Source organism: Lipophrys pholis (assembly GCF_963383615.2).
Source record: "Lipophrys pholis genome assembly, chromosome: 8".
NCBI classification, from domain to species: Eukaryota; Metazoa; Chordata; class Actinopteri; order Blenniiformes; family Blenniidae; genus Lipophrys; species Lipophrys pholis.
In genome coordinates, this window is record NC_137630.1 from 10139890 (window position 1) to 10159028 (window position 19139).

General features: G+C 42.2%; 1 protein-coding gene across 1 annotated transcript in view; it reads left to right on the forward strand.

Moving 5' to 3' along the window:
- mtor (mechanistic target of rapamycin kinase) overlaps positions 1-19139 on the forward strand; it is a 95565-nt gene that overhangs the window by 62737 nt on the left and 13689 nt on the right. Inside the window, exons 33-45 of the mRNA XM_080469388.1 lie at positions 2321-2398; positions 2728-2835; positions 7266-7391; positions 8132-8263; positions 11222-11337; positions 15058-15175; positions 15763-15960; positions 16378-16478; positions 16670-16766; positions 16928-17026; positions 17200-17322; positions 17578-17760; positions 18469-18603. Coding sequence (XP_080325514.1) covers positions 2321-2398; positions 2728-2835; positions 7266-7391; positions 8132-8263; positions 11222-11337; positions 15058-15175; positions 15763-15960; positions 16378-16478; positions 16670-16766; positions 16928-17026; positions 17200-17322; positions 17578-17760; positions 18469-18603 — 1614 coding nt within the window. The remainder of the gene's footprint in view (positions 1-2320; positions 2399-2727; positions 2836-7265; positions 7392-8131; positions 8264-11221; positions 11338-15057; positions 15176-15762; positions 15961-16377; positions 16479-16669; positions 16767-16927; positions 17027-17199; positions 17323-17577; positions 17761-18468; positions 18604-19139) is intronic.

The following is a 19139-nucleotide window of genomic DNA, read 5'->3' on the forward strand; positions in this document are numbered from 1 at the left end:
GCAGATGGAGCGAGGGTAAAAGCTTGAATGTCAACATGAGCTCAAGTCTAGTCTTCCGGATGTGGTCGGTAATCCTCGCACTGTTCGTCCTTTTGATTTCACAGGCCCGTATCTTTCCTGCCTCCGTACCCCCAACGACCAGACATGTGCTCCCAGAGTCTGGGCGTGCGTCTGCGCGAAAGGTTTCAGGTTGCTTTGCTTAATAAATCTCAGCGCTTGAGCTGTTCGGCTGATGATGTGTGGACACCCCAGTCATGCTTCCCCTCTCCTCTACTAAAGCAATCTGCTGTGCCAAGATTCATGATACGCTCGCTCCTCCAACGTGCACTGGATTCGTAAATTGTCTCAAGGGTTTCACAAACTTTGCGGTCTGACTTGGCCTTTGTCGGTAACCGCAGGCCTTCACACCACACTGCAATGATAAAGTGATATCGCAGGTACATAAGTGCGGCCTTTATGTAAGAGAAAGAGAAGACTGGGTCACTGTTTGTTTTCTGCTGCCAGAAGCCAGACACTGCATTTATCAGGAGTCGTCTGGGCTGCACATTTCCACCGAGGCCCCTGCACAGTAATTCAGGAGTAAACAGCACCATAACTTGAGAGCAGACTATAAAGAAGCAGCCTCATTGTCACCTCGTCCCAACCTTCCTCCCACTACCCCACATCTGACTGTGCGTGCCTGAAGAGGTGTTTTGGCACGCCATTCCCTCTCCCCCATCCCGCGAAAAAAATAATAATTGGTGGCAGTCGTTCTGAAACAGCTGGCCTTCGAGAGTTACCTCAGTCATTCTCCCCCATTTTACCATCCCACTAATAACAGTTCCCAAAATGCATTGGCTGTCACAGCCGAAGAGATCTCCAGACTCTCAGCTGTATGTCTTGTGTCCTTGTTTGTCCCTGTCTCTCTTTTTGTTGTTGTTGTTGTTGTTGTTGTTGTTGCTCCTAATCTGTGTCAGGTCTTTCTTTCATTTACTGTTTTTCCACCCCTCGGGGTTCTCGCCGGTGATAGAGCGTCTGCAGTATTGTCGGATTTGGAGAGCGACGACTCTGTGGGAGGAGAAGTCAGGGAGCTGGAATCCTTCAGATGAGTCAGGAGTATACAGTAATACAGTCAAAAGCAAGAAGCTACGCGAAACATTGTCAAGGCATGAATGCACGCTGACAGCTGGCTGAACATTCTGAAGAAGTTTTGGAGTTTGCATCATGGTCATGACCAGGCAGCATGACTAATAGCTCCCAACTCTGAATTCTTCCTCATCACTTTCCTCTGAAATCGTGGGCTGTTTTTTGAAAATACATCTGACATCCCAAACCGCCGTTGCATAACTTTCGCACTTTTGCTCTCAGCAGTTCATTTGCTTCTCATAAAAGTCCTGGCACTCGGTGGCTTCCCGGACACAGGCAGTCCTTCTCCTCCGACGTTAAATCCTACACCTAAATCAATATTTATCTCCTTTTTATTAGTCGAGGAAAAATGTAAGATGGTCCATTTTAGCTTTGGTTCTTGAAAGGTGACTTCTCTAATGAGGTGTCAGCTTCATCTTTTTCGTTAGTCGTCGAACAAATATTTTTCTTCGTCACCAAATTGATGCGGTTCCAACAAATGTGTCACTATTGGCCACTCCTGAGAGCGGAGGGAGTAAACATCTCGTCTTTGAAGCAAGTTGTTATTGCCTGGCAAGATCCCAAACCCAGATGGTCCTGATGCAAGGAGCCTTTTGAAGAGTGACATTGTTTGGGTATAACTTGAGGAAATGTCAGTTTTACTACTTTGTAGCTGTAAGTTGAGGTTAATTGTATTTGATCGAGAGGAACAAATCGGATCATGACAACTGCCGGGCAATTCAGAAGCAAACTTAACTGTTTAGGCTTAGTTACTATGCAAAGGTTTCAGTATAGTGTGTGTGTGGGTGAGTTAGCAGGAGATGCATCAGTATGTTGTTTGACTTTCAAAGCTGCATCTGCTTCTCACCACACTTGGACAGAAGTTAGTTTAAAACATCTTGGAGATCTGAGCACAGATCCACTGTGGAAATAATCTAGTTGTTTTAGAGCTTCATCTAACAACAGACCTGGGGCCATACAATCACTTCCAGGACTTCTTGTTCTTCCTGCTGAAGGTTGTGCTCATGTAACACTGGCTGGATATATGGGTTGTTTCTCTCTATTGCATAATAAAAGTGGACCTGATTCGACATCGTCCAGTTGATTTTGATGCTCAAGCAGCCATTTGTTACTTACCTAAAACTGTAGAACTACAATGTGATGACAAAGTTGTGGATTTGATCACTTTTCTTCTTTGTGTTTTGTTCAAACTCAGTGTATTGACAAAGCCAGAGACCTCCTGGATGCTGAGCTGACGGCCATGGCTGGAGAGAGCTACAGTCGAGCATATGGGGTAAGTGCTCCTCTGGGAACGTCTGGCTTCACTTGACCATCTCATTTTTCACTGCATTCATTTGTAGGAGCATAATGTCACACTAATGCCAACATGAAATTCCCCACCCGCTGTTCTTTGGAAGAGATGGCTCCTTGGTCATGTTTTATTGTCTGTATAAGTGGAAATTTGGAAACAGTAGTTTAGTTTCTTTAAGTTTCCGAATACATGAAGTCACATTCGATTACTTTGCATAAATCTATTCATTAAGAAGCTTTTAGCCTGCCTGGACATTGAATTGCATGAGATAAGGATAAATGTGTGTCTTTTTTTTTTTTTTTTCCTTCCAGGCCATGGTTTCTTGCCAGATGTTGTCCGAGTTGGAGGAGGTAATCCAGTATAAGTTAGTGCCAGAGAGGAGAGACATCATCAGGGAAACGTGGTGGGAGAGGCTTCAGGTAACTACAACACATGATCTATAGATGCTCACACACTCTCACGTGTGCCGCAACAATGGCAATGCAAAGCAGATGTTGGAAAGGCTACTGTTACTAATAGGAAACATCTCAAACCAGCCACCAAAGGTACATGCTGACATACGCAATATTATCTGTGACGGAAGCAAGATAAAAGCCCATCTTTGTGGTTTGGATTCTTATTATTGAACCCGAATGTGATGTGAAAGGAGCATTTCAGAAAGACAATGGGCGTAGTGTGAATGAGTGTTACAATACATTAGCCGCTATTATGGCACAATTCCATATGATGGAGTGTTGACTTCACTCGGCGAACATCAGCTGCTGCCGGTTTTGCTCCCTTGAGAAAAGCTGCGCGAGCCGGGTGTTAATGTTACCAAGCTGTTTGCAAACTTTGGCACTGACGCGTTCATTTATATGTGCACCCTTAATGAAGAACAGATGTTTACGTTATGTAATCGACTTGGTGACACCCAAGACCAACGATTCCCTTTCCAGCTATTTGCATTCTCTCACCGAGAGAGCAAGAACTGATGTTGTTATAAATACTGTTTCGGTGCTGTTTGATATATCAAGGTTTGAAAACACAAATTCTGTTTCACTGTATTTGGGTTTTTCACCATTTTGTGTCTCATGACCATAAAGACTTTCAATTCTTGATTAAACTGTGGCCCATTTTATGAAGTGGTTTAGAATAAAACTCTTGAGGTCGGCAGCCCTGAAATGAAGGGTTTTTATTTCAGAAAGGGAGTCAAGTTAAACCTGAGAGTGAGGAGGAACTCCAACTGGTTACATAAAGTAACTTTAACTCAGAGCGGTTGCTGTGGTAAACTTAAACTGAACGGGAAGCAGGTTTACCTCAAACTGACGGCAAACTAAGAGAAACTCAATCACAGCATCTAAAATGAAGAATTTTTCAGTCAGTGCTGTATATAAAGTGAAGAAGAGCAGAATATTAACTGCTGGAGTCATCTATAAAGCTGTGTGGCGCCTGCGATATTTTGCAGAGTTGAACTTTTGTATGAAAAGGATTCTGAAACCATATAGGTTGATATTTGATCATCTCAGGATGGCTTTTTTGTTTGGTGAAACGGATTCCTTTTCAGGCAATTACACATTGTGTTGATCCAACATGTAACATGCTGTTGATATGTGCTCGTCCCTAAACAGGCTTTATAACTCTTTGCAGATGAAAGCTTTTTTTTTTTTTTTTTTTTTTTTTTTTTTTTTTTTATTGTTAAGGGTTATTATATGAAGAATTTGCCTTCACCATCATACATATAGTTCACTGGCAGTTGGTCTAGTTTCATTTCATGAAAATATGAAGGGGAAAAAAAGATTCAAGTAATTTCATATTTTACATGTGCACACACACACGCATCAAACCTGCCAGTCCACAAAGATCATTTCCTTTTCTGTTCAATGTAATTCTTTGATACATTTTGTTTAAGACTTTTGTCAGTTACTGGACATGCACAAGAATTAAATCAAATGTTCCTGTTACTTAGGAATCTAAATCCGACATTTCCAGAGAAACACAAATCTCCTTCTGTTGTTGAATCGTGGCCTCGTGGCTGATTTCACGCCGGCTTTTCAAAGTGAAGGTACACATTGTAAATTCACGGTACATATAGTCAAAGTTGAACTAATTTGCTTGGTTTGAAACCAAAATCTCAACTAAACTCAGTTTCAGAAAGGACTCGATTTGTTTAACCTCCTTAGGGAAACGCGCCCCAGGCCTCTGAGTATGCCACACACTATGAATGAAAACACAATATATTATGACTGAGCGCGGCATTGCTGGCCATTAGTAGTATGATTTCGTCCTTTTCAGTCCTGAAGCTGTGGCTTGGTTCATGCAGCCCATAGTGTAACTTTATCTAAGCGCATGTCTTTCCTGCAACTGATTGTGATTACTGTTATTATCGTTATTAATTGTGAATCACAGAGTTGTACATGCTGTTGAATGAGACAGAAAGGCTTGTAGGGGAACCACAAACCCACAAGCAGTTAGGAAATACCTCATCCGCCAAGCCTTTGGAAATCCGAGGCAAATGCCACCCGATCAAAGCTAATATTGTTTCTCATCATCTTTTCCATGTTGCCAAGTCGCAGCCAAAACTCAAACAGGGATTTAGCCTTGTATGTGCATGTTGAAGGATAATATGAAGTCAGGAAGATAAACTGTTAAGCCGATGATCTGTGATGGACCGTTCTTGACGCTGAGCAGCAGCCGGGTTGGTCAGTTTTGAAACGGCATGTTGTAAAGCTGTTTAAACTCCCCTTGTTGGCATCCCTGGCCCTTTTTTCGCTGGCTCAAATGTTTGAAGTTTTGGAAAATTAATTGAACAACACAAAACTGCGTCATTCTTCACTTTCCTCAGGGCCAAGAAAGTCTGAAGCGCTATGTGGCTGCCCAGAACACTTAAGTATATTTTTGTCAATTGGCGAAGTCCAAAAGGCTGTTGAGTGCAGCGCTGAGTGCAAAAGCCAGTACACTTAATACATCTGGCGGTCTGTGCTTTTGTGGCAGAAGGTCACAATAATGAGATCTAATGCTGGAGACTGTCCAAAAGCCAATACAGGGGCAGTTGTGACTGCTTAGAAAGTAGCAGAACCAAACCAGGAAATCAGTGATGGACTTAAACATCAACATTAAAGGAATCCAGACTTCATGATGGAATTTTGGCACAAGAGTGCAATGATTTGTATTTGTTTTTCCTAATGCAAATCTTGAACAAACTGACTAGTTTTCCTTTGTGACATTTCAGAAGTTTCCCCAAACATTTTGATGTGCAGTATCGTCAACAAACTATTGATGCTCTGTAATTCTCCCTATTGGTGGGACGGAATATTTTAGAGTCTTCTCTGAGCCTTTTCTGAGCCTCAAGGAAGCTGGAGCTGCAGTGCCTGGCAGGCTCAGTCTCCCCCTTTGGTGATTTATTAGAGGTTGACCTTCCACATCTGTCGGGGAGTCACTGTCGTGCTCCTGAAGCAGTTTCTCCTGCATCAAAGGAAGGATGCAGGAAGTGCAGGGAGCAGATGAAACCAGAGCGCCTCACTGTTTTATGTAAATGTACAAGCGATTTCATGCAGGTATATCAAGAAATAAAGCTTGAAATTCTTCCATCTTTGTTTGTCATAGATAGATGGATTAGATAGATGGATAGATAGATGGATAGATGGATAGATAGATGGATAGATAGATAGATAGATCAACTTATTTGTCAATATATCACGTCGAGACAAGTTGCTCTTTATAAGAGTTATTTATGGGTATTAGACCATCACCATTAAAATGTATTCTCAAACAAGTATTTGGATTATTAAATAAATTCATAGAATGTCAACTATGACTGAATATTTACAGGTAATACATACAAAAATAATCTTTAAAAACAAACAAAAGGAAAAGTCCACCGTCTTGAATAAAAGAGCACAGAATCCATAAGTTTCCTCACAAAATGGTTTTGTCCATTTAAGGACTCGCAGTGACCTTTCAGTGATAAAGTAGGCATCCCAGACCACCTGTCAACCATAATGCCCCCATTAAAACACATTTGTTCCCTTCAGTCGGGTTAGCCGCACTGGATAATTTGGCCTCATACTGTGTCAGCAAAATGTGATCCATACTTTGTTGCGGTTAAACCCAGACTAACCCGTCACTGCAATCACCTCACTACAGATGATTGCTGATATGAACTGCACTCCAGCCCCTTTATCCCATCACGTTAAGCTTACTTCTGGCCCTGAAAAGACTTGTCCCTACATATTTTACCTTTTTAAGGACATTGCAGAGAACTGTGTAGCAAATTAATCCACATTTTCAGAAATGAAGTTCTTGGATGTCAGATGACGTGAGGCTCGTTGGGTTTCTTCAACATTTGTTATTACAGGTTGCCAAGTAACTTAATATGTACCATCCTTCTGGTACTGTAATTATAATCAACTTGTATTGTTTTGTCTACCCCCCCCCCTAAATAAAAAACATACTAAGAAGATTATAGAGCATATATATACATCAGAGTTTGATTATTCCATCAGTGACCTGTCTTATTTGCCTGTCTCTGCAGGACTGTCATTGATGATGAAGTTTAGCCGGGAGGGATATTTATGTAAAGGAAGTCATGTAATGGTCTGTTAAAAAAAAAAAAAAAAGTATTAATACAGACCCATGTGTGTTTTTTTTTCTTGCACGTGATCCTGTACTCACGTGTGGGCAGTAAAGACAGGGACCACTGGTAGTAATAGTAGCCCCCAGGGTCTGAAGTGCTCCTCTCACTCACGTGCATTTATTCTCTTAAGTTTAATGACTTGGTTGCTCTCTTTCAAGGGAGTAACAAAAGAATAATGTTCTGTGTGTTTGACTGTGTGGGTTTTTTGTTTTTTTTTCTCTCTCTCTATTTTTTCAGGGTTGTCAGTGCATCGTGGAGGACTGGCAGAGGATCCTCATGGTCAGATCGCTGGTCATCAGCCCCCATGAGGACATGAGGACTTGGCTGAAATACGCCAGCCTTTGTGGCAAGAGTGGACGCCTGGTCAGTGTTTGAGATGTTTACCCAAAACCTGTCGGGGGTTCTTGTAATTAATCGTCCAAATCCGAGCTCATTCAATCAGTTTAGTCAGACAGAAGCTGAGTTATTTGCTGGTATGCACCCCGAGGTATGAAATTAAACTCCATTTCAACCTGTTTTAAGCTGGCGCTGATGAAAGTAGCACCACCCCTCCACAATCACACTGTTTAGAAACCTGAGCCCGAATATCTGCTCAATTGAAGTGGAGCAATTTTCCATCTCTGACCTCACTGTTTTTCTAATTGATTGCAAAGTACGGCAGACAATCGGCCGATTTTTCTATCCACACACTCATAGTATAGTCGAGCTCACACAGAGGAGGCCAAATCAGCAGCTCGGATGTCACGCAAATGAGTTTGATTGGCCAAAATTAAACGTGGCAGGAAATGTTCTGAGGGGCTGGAAAGAATGACCGAGCAGAGCCTTGCACCTTATGGGGTAGTAAATCTTCACAGTGTCTCTTTGTCTTCTTAAATCTGCTAATTAACTGTGAATTCAAATACATGGCAGAAATGGTTTTAACCTAACTTTTCAAATTGAAGAATGGATATTGTGCAGCTTCATATTCGACTGGGAATCAGTTTGGAAAAATAGGAAATTAATCATTCAATCATAACTTTGTGTCGACTTTTGCATCTACTTCCATAAAGAATAATCAGAGAGGAAGTTTGAACCGTATTCTCTCTTCGTCATCTCGCCTTCAGGCGCTGGCCCACAAGACTCTGGTGCTCCTCCTGGGCGTCGACCCCTCCAAACAGCTGGATCATCCGCTGCCCACAACACACCCACATGTCACATACGCCTACATGAAGTACATGTGGAAGAGCGCTCGCAAGGTAGGAGGAGAAAGTTCTGCTCATACTCCACAATTCATGTTTTAGAAATCGAAGTGAGTTTTTAGAGCAACATAAGGTCATCATTGGAGTTTTGTGTTGGCACTCAATAGTTCAATTAAATAGTTACATTTAAACAACTGTAAACTGCAAATTTGTTTAGGATTTTGATTTGATAACATCCAAGGTAAGTACAATAGACATTTTGAGATTCTAAATTTGCTATTACTTAAAAGTACTTCATGAACTCACTTCAAAGAATCTCTGTTACATTTTTGATACATTTTATGACATTCATTGATCTTATACAATTATAGTAGTTCTAAACAGTGCTTCTGTAATAATGGAACATTGTGAATGTTTTTAATTTGTGACTTTATGATCAGGCTGTATGTAATAAATGCATTACATATCACTGCCAAGAATGCTGTGTGAAAATATTCAATTGACGTTTTATTTAATGCAGACTTTTGGACCCTCAACTTTTACTTTGATTTCTGCACTCTAAAACCCTGATGTGATTCTGATGTATTATTATAAAAAGTTAAAAGTGAGGAAATGTATGTTTGGATTGGCCATCTCATAAGATCATTGTTTCACTGACTTTATTTTAAAGATTATGTTCTATCAGGGCTGTTATCAGCTGCTCTTTATGGGACAAAATTGTCAAGGGTTAACGCAGGGATGTCAAACACATTTTAGTTCAGGGGCCACACACCACCCAGTTTCATTATTGGGTGGGCCGACCGGTAATATAGTGCCATAATAACTTTGAAATTTAAACTCAATTAAACTTAATAAAAACTAAAGTTTTTATTTGTTGCGGCAAAGAGTATACATGATGAAAATATCTATATTCGTTGTATAAATTTGTTAATCAATCAATGTTTTCGTTTATATGTTTAAAATTTTCTCGGTGGTTTGGCCTGCTGGGTTGGAGCCTTATGCGGGCCGGTTTTGGCTCACAGGCCTTCTGTTTGACTCCCGTTTTAATCTAACCTTACCAAAAATAGCATAAGTGTATTTTTCCAGCTACCGGCAGCACTACACTCATCAAGTCTTTTGATCAATGTTAAGAAATAGAATTCATGAATTAAAACCACAAACACACACTGAAGGGTTTGTATGGATAAGCATAAGTAATTGTGAAGAATAGAGCTCAGTGTATTTTTACTGAGGTCACTATATTTCTGTTTTATGAAAGTTGGAGTTGATCACTAAAGCCAACTCAACCTTGACATTTCGATTAATGTTGTTATTAATCTTCCCAAACCATGGTGAGAGTGGATGAAGTCTGGTGGATTACTTGTAGCCGCTGGTATGTGAGTGGTGCCTGCTGTGGTCTGCCACAGGAACGCCCACCACCCACCGAGCTGCCGGCTACCTTAGGAGCTGAACTAACATCATATTGTACGTTTCCAGTGTCACCAGAGTGGCATAGGATTGAACCGCCCTGTCTCATAACATTTGTCAAACTCACACACACACACACTGACCCACAGTATACCCCCCCCCCCCCCCCCCCCCCCCCCCCAAACACATATAAACACACACCTACATTTATTGCCAGGTGTTGAATAGCATTTGTGGCTCCAGACTGTAGGTCTCATTAGGGGACTTAGGTAAGTGTGAGCCTAAGAGCTGCTGTTTCCTGAAGCCAGCTGTGCTGTTTACTGGTCAAACCAGAATGTAAATGTACACAAACACAAACACATCTGCTGTTTCTATTCAAAATAGGAGCGTACATCAGCTCTGCCAAAGTTCAACGGGAATTGTCTAAAATCTCAATGGATGAACTTCACACAGTATTCGGGCAACTACTTAAGTCAATCTCCAACTAAAAGGGCAAAACTTTACTTGCTCTCACTGTGATCCACAGACTTAAATCTCTTCAATGATACAGTATGAAAATAATGGTTATGAAGATGTGAGTAGAAGTGCACAAGATGTGTTTACATTTTTCTATCTCTTGTCTGATCAAGACCACAGTATGTTGAGTGGTCAGTAGAGATAAGACACAATACATGTACTGAGTGGAAGGCAGGGGGGAAGGTGACGATGGATGAGTTGAAGTACCTGGGGTGAATCACCCAGAGAGACGAGAGATGAGCAGGATGGAGTCGAGAGGAGTGTCAGGACTTGATGTGAAAAGAGAAGGTTTGTAAGACAGTACTGACACCTGCCATGGTGTTTGGTTTGGAGAAGCACGGCATGAAAGACAGAATGCTTAACGGGAAGCGTCAGAAAAGGAAATGCTGAGACGATTTGTGGATGAAGGAGATGGTTAGTGTGACGGGGTGAGATGGAGGCAGATGATCCTGAAGGGAAGAGATGAAAAAGCTAATAACACTGGCTTTTCAAATTTTAATTGAAATAGTACGCGTAGAAGTATAATCACTTCTCTAGGTGACATCTCCACTTTGAAGATTTGCTCTATCTTCGAGTATTCTCAGAAACATTTTGATTGAAAACGAAAAGCTAGAAGACTTTCATATAACCGGTGATCTCTCCAAGGATGCCTTCTGGCTTTGTCAGCAGGGAACAGCGCCTCCTCAGTGTGTAGAACATGGATAGAAGGATGGCTATCTCACACCAAACTATCTTCACACCAAGTTTTACCTCTTTTTAATGTAACTTCTGCAGATTACGTTAGGAGAGTTGTGTCCCATATTTTCAAATTGATAATGTTGATATATTATGTATATATCTTCTGTGGAATTAGGGTTAAAATGTCAACTGTAATTGTAAACAATCACACTCTGGAAGCTGTATGAGCAGAAAATCTGAATACAAGTGGTTCAGCAATCTCATAAGAGGTACATTTGCTCTGTTTTCCTGCATTTGAGAGCAAATCCATCAAAACGCAGATCTTGAATGTGGATGTAACCACTAGTGCTGACACATTTCAGAATTGTTCAAGGCTCCCATATTTACTTGCTCCATGTGTTTTCTGATTTTTAGATCGATGCTTTCCAGCACATGCAGCATTTCGTGCAGGGGGTTCAGCAGCAAGCCCAACACGCCATCGCAGCCGAGGACCATCAGCACAAGCAGGAGCTCCACAAATTGATGGCCAGGTTTGTCCTCCACTGGAAGCACAGTAGAAGCAGCAGCTCAACACCTACTTTTCATCCTGCAGGAAACTCTCAGGTTTAACATAAAGATAAAAATAATAGGTGACTTTATGTTGCCTTGTTGGGTTGCATAATCTTGGTATTTCGAATACTTATATCGTTTGAGCTTTGTGGACATTAGAAAAAGCCTACAGTGGCTATTAAGTGTCACTCAACCCTCCATACATTTTCAGTTATATTGCCTGAAAGCCAAATGCATATGTAGTGATAACAACAGTTACATTTTAAAATGCCTTTTGGGAAACAGAAGGAGCAAATATGAATTCCTGGGACTTTAATGTTATAGTTTGACTTCACAGTTGTTATTTCTTTGCATTCAGCTGTCACAAAGCCTGTGAATTTACTAGTTTTTAACAGTATATGGTACAGTAGTGTGCGCCCACTCTACCATGATGGAGAAAACACAAAGCAAAATGCTGAAGCAGGGAAAAAAATTGCCTCATGTATTTTGCCTCCCTTCTGTCGTAAACACGCCGGGTCATGTACAGTGCAACGCTTCTATTCCGTGGCCCAATCTGTCTTAGCAGGCTTTACAAGTCCATTGGCATCCTGTGGTCTTTTCAAGGCTGGCCAGATTTTTTTTGACCATCTCACCTCCACGATTTCAATAAAATGATTCATTTGGCAGCGGCTGTGGCACTGCGCCTCGCAGCTTCCAGGAGCCGTGCTGATGGTTTACACCTACACCTCTTCATTTAACAGTTCTGGCACTGCCGTCAAATTCTCCTCCGGTATCGCCTCTCCGTGCAGAAAGATGCACCATGGAGTCGGTTAGAACAGTTGTTAACCTGACACTCGTTTTCTCATTTTCTTTCCCAAAAAGTTGACATTCAAATAACGATCATGCGTTTTTCAGACGCTGATTTTGCAGATGAGAAAATGGAAAGTTTCATATGTCCAAAAATTTGGTGGGAATGGCTTTTAAGTCTTAAGAAAACCACTTTGGAGGCTTGTGTGGGCTCTTGAAAATATTTGAGGCGGATATCTGAAGCCTCCTCCTTCAGGGTTTGAAGTCTCGCCTCTGTGGAAAAGGAGATTGATAAAGCCTCTGAAAATGTGGCTGCTCTGCATTTTGTATCATGTTGGTTGAACATCTCTAAACATGAGGGACGACATGGAAGCAGACGGTAAATCATATGTGCAGCCGTGTGTACCCTCCCATCACATAAATCACACCAGACGTCACACAAGCATGACAACAGACAGACAAGCCCCCGCCCCCCCCCCCAACATTTTTGCATCTTCCACATGCTGTCTGTGACTGTTGGAGGAATGCGTGTATAACACCTGTATAATCTCAGTCAGGACGGGTTCCCCCCAGACATTCTGACACACTTTCATGAATACAGGTCAGCCGGATGGTATGGAGCACACCTGGAGCACTCCCACATGTTCACACAGTCACACGGACACGTCCACTCTCTCCTCAGAGAGGCCTGTGAAATTTCACCTATCAATAACTTGGGCTGTCCACTGTCCAAATAAACATGTTGTTCCAGCAACCGGGACACCACGTCCTTCTTTTTCCCGCGTCGTACCGATAGTTTACGGAAACAGTTTGGCGAACATGCGCTGAACCAAAACTGAACGTCCACATGGAAAAGCACTCAGGAGACATTACGTAATCCCCAAAGACAAATCCACTGAAGCTTCCCAGCAAACGGGCTTCACTCCGCTGATGGATGACTCCGCAATGTTTGCTGTTTGCGTGTGAATTGTACATCTCAGCCCAGACAAGTACTACCAGTTTGATCTTCGCCTTTGAGTTTGCGGGTGATGGATCGAGCTCGGCGCTCCTCACGAGATGTGATAGACTCTTCTGTCGTAGGAAATGAAAGGAAAATTGGTTTGGATAATTGAACCTGTCCAGATGTGTTCCCGCTACCTGTCAGCACCTCTGCCTTAAGCAGTGTTACTTTTGATAAATGCCCGCAGGACTTCCAAGCCTTGTATCATTATCCGCCTCCCTCCTAATGAACTGCCCTTGGATCTAGGGAAAGTCATTGCCTGTTCTTTATAAGCAGTGACAACACGGGCATGTTTATGCACTTATGATGAGGTTTCTCTTTCTGCGTTTGTTTCCTCGTTAGTCATTGAAAAGGTTACTGCTCCACAGCTTCTGTTAATGACATTGACTTCTAACCCCTGTAGGTTTTACAGTCGACAAAGAGTCCTAGTGTTTTTTCCCTCTCTTGAATTCCAGAAAACTTTACTCTATAGACGACAAAGATCAAAGACATGAGGGTTTCCCCCAGAAATGTTATGAGGGCTGGTGGTTGGAGGGTAATGTTTTGAACCGAGCATGTGTTTTTCCCAAATTCTGTTACAGTTTTTAGTGTTGTGTTGTAGTCACTGTAACATCAGAACTATTATATAGAGGACGAATAACTGTTTGCAGGGTACACTTTGGAAAGATTGCAAGTCCATCAAATGTGTGTTTTTTGGCTTGTGGGATTCTAGATAGAGAAAACCTATGGAGGACATCTATGCATGTTCTCATTTGTCCAGGCGTCTCAAAAAAAAATGGGTTCAAATGGACCTGGTAATGTGTCTTGGAAAACGTTTTGCACCTCATTCGAGTTCCTTCATCACTTCATGCTTTTCCCTTGACTGAGCTGGCTAGTCATTCTGGGCGGGGTGCACCCTGGGTAGTTTGCCAGTCGATCCCAGAGAAACACACACTTACTTTGGAGAAAGTTTTTTTTTTTTTTCCACTTACAACAAATGCACAGCATTTGGTCTCTGCTGTCATATTGTCTATAACTAGGGATCATTCTTGTGCATGGCATTAGTTTGCAGGAGAGCACGTGCACAGGGAGAACATGCAAGCCTCACACAGAATTTAACCGAGCGTGATCTCACGTTAACCAACGCACTACCGTGTGGCCCCTATTGCTTCCTTTTAGTCGGTTTTACAGGGGTACATCCATAGAGCGGTCTTTGTTCTTGACTCTGCTGAGCATGTCATACGTTGAACGATTATTGGCGCCAAAACTAAAATTTTAGGGTTGAATTTGACCCTGCGAGGTATTTAGTATTGACACTTTTGAGGGAGACTTATCGCTTGTAAAAATAATCAATTGTTATATGGCTGAACTGTGCATGTAATGCTATAAGGCCATTAATTTGGTCTTGGCTTTCCAGAAAAATTTAGAGTTTCCCTGCTGTTTTTTTTAACGCCTTTCCATAATATGATACACAGTTACGTGTTCCTTTAACATGACTGTATCAGCATGCATTTAATGAGATTACTTCTCTATATTTCAAGCCATATTCTTTTGCAAGACCTTTCACAATTGAATTGACACGGCCGGCTGTGAAGTCCCTCAGCTGAGGCCTCTTTTGTTCATTCGGTTCAGATGCTCTGAGAAAATGGCTACATGATGGAAAAACCTTGATTTTCTTCGCTCTAGGTGAACTCCAAGTTAAATGCATTTAACATTTGACTAGCTTTTTTTATTAGCCGATCACATTTCGTGACTGTCTGTGCTTTGTCCTTTTCTGCTCAGTGGAAATACTCGAGAAGTTATTGTTGCCAGACAGCAGACTCGTGGAAGGAAGAGGCAGATGACTTGTGTGCTTCATTAGCAATGTGTCCTCCATGTGTACGAAACTTCCACTCATTAAATTTGGCTGTTTTGTGTTTACTTTCCCGCCATGTAGATGTTTCCTGAAGCTGGGTGAGTGGCAGCTCAGTCTGCAGGGGATCAACGAGAGCACCATTCCTAAAGTCCTCCAGTATTACAGCAATTCAACTGAGCATGACCGAAACTGGTACAAGGTCAGTCCCTCCTCTTCACCCCTGACCTTTCACTCCTGACTCCTCTCTGGGCGTCGTAAAAAAAAATCCCAGCTGTATGGGAAACAAATTGCCCCGACACCGATGCGTCACCCCTGCGCTTTATTGCCCTTTAACCAAACATGTCATGACACAACTGTTTAGTTTAGTTTTATGTTTTTCGTCAGCACAGCTCATTTGTTTTTGCCCGTAAGATTGTGACACTCGAGGTTCCTCCGAAGCATCAAAAAGAGGAGGTGATGGAGGAGCTGAGAGCGCCTCCGCTTTTTCTTGCTCATGCATGTGCTGCAGGCTACAAAGATGTCACGATACTCACGTACCTACTCTTCATCCATCTTCAACAACTCCCTTCAGCTTTCAACGTTTAATAGCCGGTTGCATAACACGGCCTACATGAAATTCATGTGTTTGTATGAGATACCCCCCACTCCACCAACACCCCCACCCCCCGGGGACATATCTGTCCTACGTTAACTGGAAAATGACATTATAAACAAATGTGGAAGTGATTTGCATTCACCAATCGGTCAGAGAACCAGTTTCACCCAGACTGTACTGTTCCTCGTCAGGCGTGGCACGCCTGGGCCGTGATGAACTTCGAGGCAGTGTTGCACTACAAACACCAGAATCAAGGACGCGACGAGAAGAAGAAGCTGCGGCACGCCAGCGGCACCAGCGCTAACAGTGAAGCCAGCAACAGTGACAGTGAGGTGGACAGCAACGATCACAGTCCTGTCCCCTCTCCGGGACAGAAAAAGGTCAACGAGGTGAGGGCTTCCAGAAATCTAATCCTGTGTCCATCTCAATGCAAGTCCTGTTTAACATGCTGCCTGCAATATCCATTATGTGTCCCAGCAACTTGCCTCGTGGATACCTACAGATCCCAACGTGCACGTATACCTTTAAAAAAAAAAAAAAACACAGCGTCCTAACAGGAACATTTCTGGTGACAATGAAACATTAACCTGTCTTCTCTTTTCACTGTATACACAAGTGGTGCTTTTAAAAAAAGAAATAAAAACATACATTTTCAAATTGTTGTTGTCTCCAGTAAGCATAAAAATAGAAACTTTGACTCCTGAGCCGCTCTGTCTGTCATTACTTTATGTTCTACCTCCTAACAAGCAGCATCTACAGTACAGTGTGTTCCTCAGAATGACTTTCCTCTCCCCGTGTCTCCATAGGACCTCTCAAAGACATTACTTCTCTACACAGTTCCTGCTGTTCAAGGTTTCTTCCGCTCCATTTCCTTATCCAGAGGAAACAACCTGCAGGACACACTGAGGTGAGATAAATTATGCTAACACATGCTGGGAAAGCATTGCAGGCAATCAAACAGCGTCTATATCTTCAGGCACCTGACACATGTGATACATGATGACAGGGAGACCTCTAGTGGTGGATAGTGATTGCACTAGTTTATGATTTATTACAATCATGCAAGGAAAGATTGTGATTGTGATGTTTGTTTTTCAGGGTTTTGACTCTGTGGTTTGACTACGGTCACTGGCCGGAGGTGAATGAAGCTCTGGTGGAAGGCATCAAGACCATTCAGATAGATACTTGGCTCCAGGTAACACAAACGGACATAAACTAATGGGGTCAAATTTTTAACAGAAAACACTATATCCTTTCATTTCTGTGAATTTGATCTTTTTTTCTGTACCTTTGCTTTATTCTATGTTACACATCTGGTGTTAACCCTGCTTCTCTGTTTTTGCTGTGTGCGTGCAGGTGATCCCTCAGCTCATAGCGCGAATCGACACCCCTCGAGCCCTGGTGGGTCGTCTCATCCACCAGCTGCTAACAGATATTGGACGGTATCACCCTCAGGTAAACACACCTCTGGGTTTCAAATTATCAAGTTTTCTTGGGAATTAAGAGCTTGTATCATTCATTGAGGAGGTTTCCAGTTTTAAAAAAGGGACTAAAATAGTGTCGTTAGCGACACAGAACTTGATCAAATGTGTAGAATCAGCGCTGTCTACCTCATTGATCTGACACAGGCTTTGATCTACCCACTGACTGTGGCCTCCAAGTCGACCACCACTGCCCGCCACAACGCTGCCAACAAGATCCTGAAGAACATGTGTGAACACTGCAACACTCTGGTTCAACAGGCCATGATGGTAAAAAAAGACTGAATCATTAATGAATACGATGATAAATGAACCTTTTTTTTAAATTGAAGATAAGATCTCAATTTGTTCTTTAGGGTGTACAAGGCTTTTACCAATTATTGAGTTAAAAGTTTGATATTCACTGTCTAAAATCCTGAAATAGCCACGAATATTATCTTGAAGACCAGACTTGTGACACTGAAGACCCCTGACTTTAGAGAAGCAGTATCAGTGACCTTTCCATCTCCATCTCTCCCCGTCCAGGTGAGTGAAGAGCTTATCCGAGTGGCCATCTTGTGGCATGAGATGTGGCATGAGGGTCTTGAAGAGGCTTCTCGTCTGTATTTCGGCGAGCGCAATGTCAAGGGCATGTTCGCTGTGCTGGAGCCTCTCCACGCCATGATGGAGAGGGGACCGCAGACGCTCAAAGAGACGTCTTTTAACCAGGTTTGTGTGAATCTTGGCAAGTGGCGAACAATACAATGTGAGCATGCAGCTTCTCTCTGTTGTTTTTCCTCCATTTGGAATCTTGTATTTATGATTTACGGTCGATTTATAATGCATCAATATTGAAAGGTTCGGACCAGGGGTGTCAAACATCAGGCCCATCGGCAAAACACCTGCCTGCAAGAGGCTCCAATCTGGCCAAACCACCAAGCAAGTTGTACAAAGTTTAGAGAAAGCGTAGATCTTTTTCAACAAATGTCTAATGAGTAGCAGACACAACACAACCCTGAGACGAAATATCAGTGATGCTGACATGAAAGCCAGCTAACTAGCATTACCTCAAAGCCATGCTGTCAGGATGAGTTTGTAGAAACATTGGGACATTTCACTGTATTTTGCACCAGAAGGTTTCATTAAAATTGACTTTATGTTGATATTGTAGTCCCCGTCCTTGGTAATTGTTTTGGTTTTGTGATAATCTAGACATTTTATCAAGTACACTCTGCACCACAACAAAGAATAATCTTTTAAAGTGTGAATTTAAAGGTCATTATAGCACAATTTTACCTGTCTGACTGACTCAAGATCAGATTGCACTTTATGAACTAAACAAAAATGAGCGTAATCCTCCTGTTTAAGACCTTTCATGTTGAACAACTGTCATTTTCTTCTGTGAATCACCATATACGTGTGTTTGTGATGCTGCAGGCATATGGCAGGGACTTGATGGAGGCGCAGGACTGGTGCAGGAAGTACATGCGCTCTGGAAACGTAAAAGACCTGACTCAGGCCTGGGACCTCTACTACCACGTGTTCAGACGCATCTCCAAACAGCTGCCACAGGTCAGTTACAATATTAAGTCATTGCAATGCCTGTTCCCTGTGTATTATGTTCAAAAAACAAAGAAGCGAACCAGTGGATCTCGTAATGCAGGCTAATGTAAATCAGAGAAATGTGGTTGAAAAGAGTCTGCTGAAGCAGAACGTCTTTTGTAGCTTCCGGAGAAATTAGAGCGGACGTCCCTCTGCTACTGCATCCATTCCAGTCCCTTTTCAGATATGAAGATTTTTTTTGTTGTTGTTTTTTTTGACAGCATTTCATGCCTCAATTTGTTGTTTGATGTCATGATGGGTAAATTCAGCATTCATAGTTTGTTTTCGTCCTCTGAAGTGAATGTGCTGCAGTCATGGTTTGTGTATTTTTACCAGCATACTAGTTTGAGCTGCAGACAAAACGAGAGATAATGAAGAAGCAAATTACTTTATATCTCAAAATGCTACAGATGTGGGAGAACAAAGTGTTGAAATGTGGCCAAACGTGATGAGACGGAGTGATTGTGGAGATCCTGGAGTAATAATCATCATCTAACTTACAACAT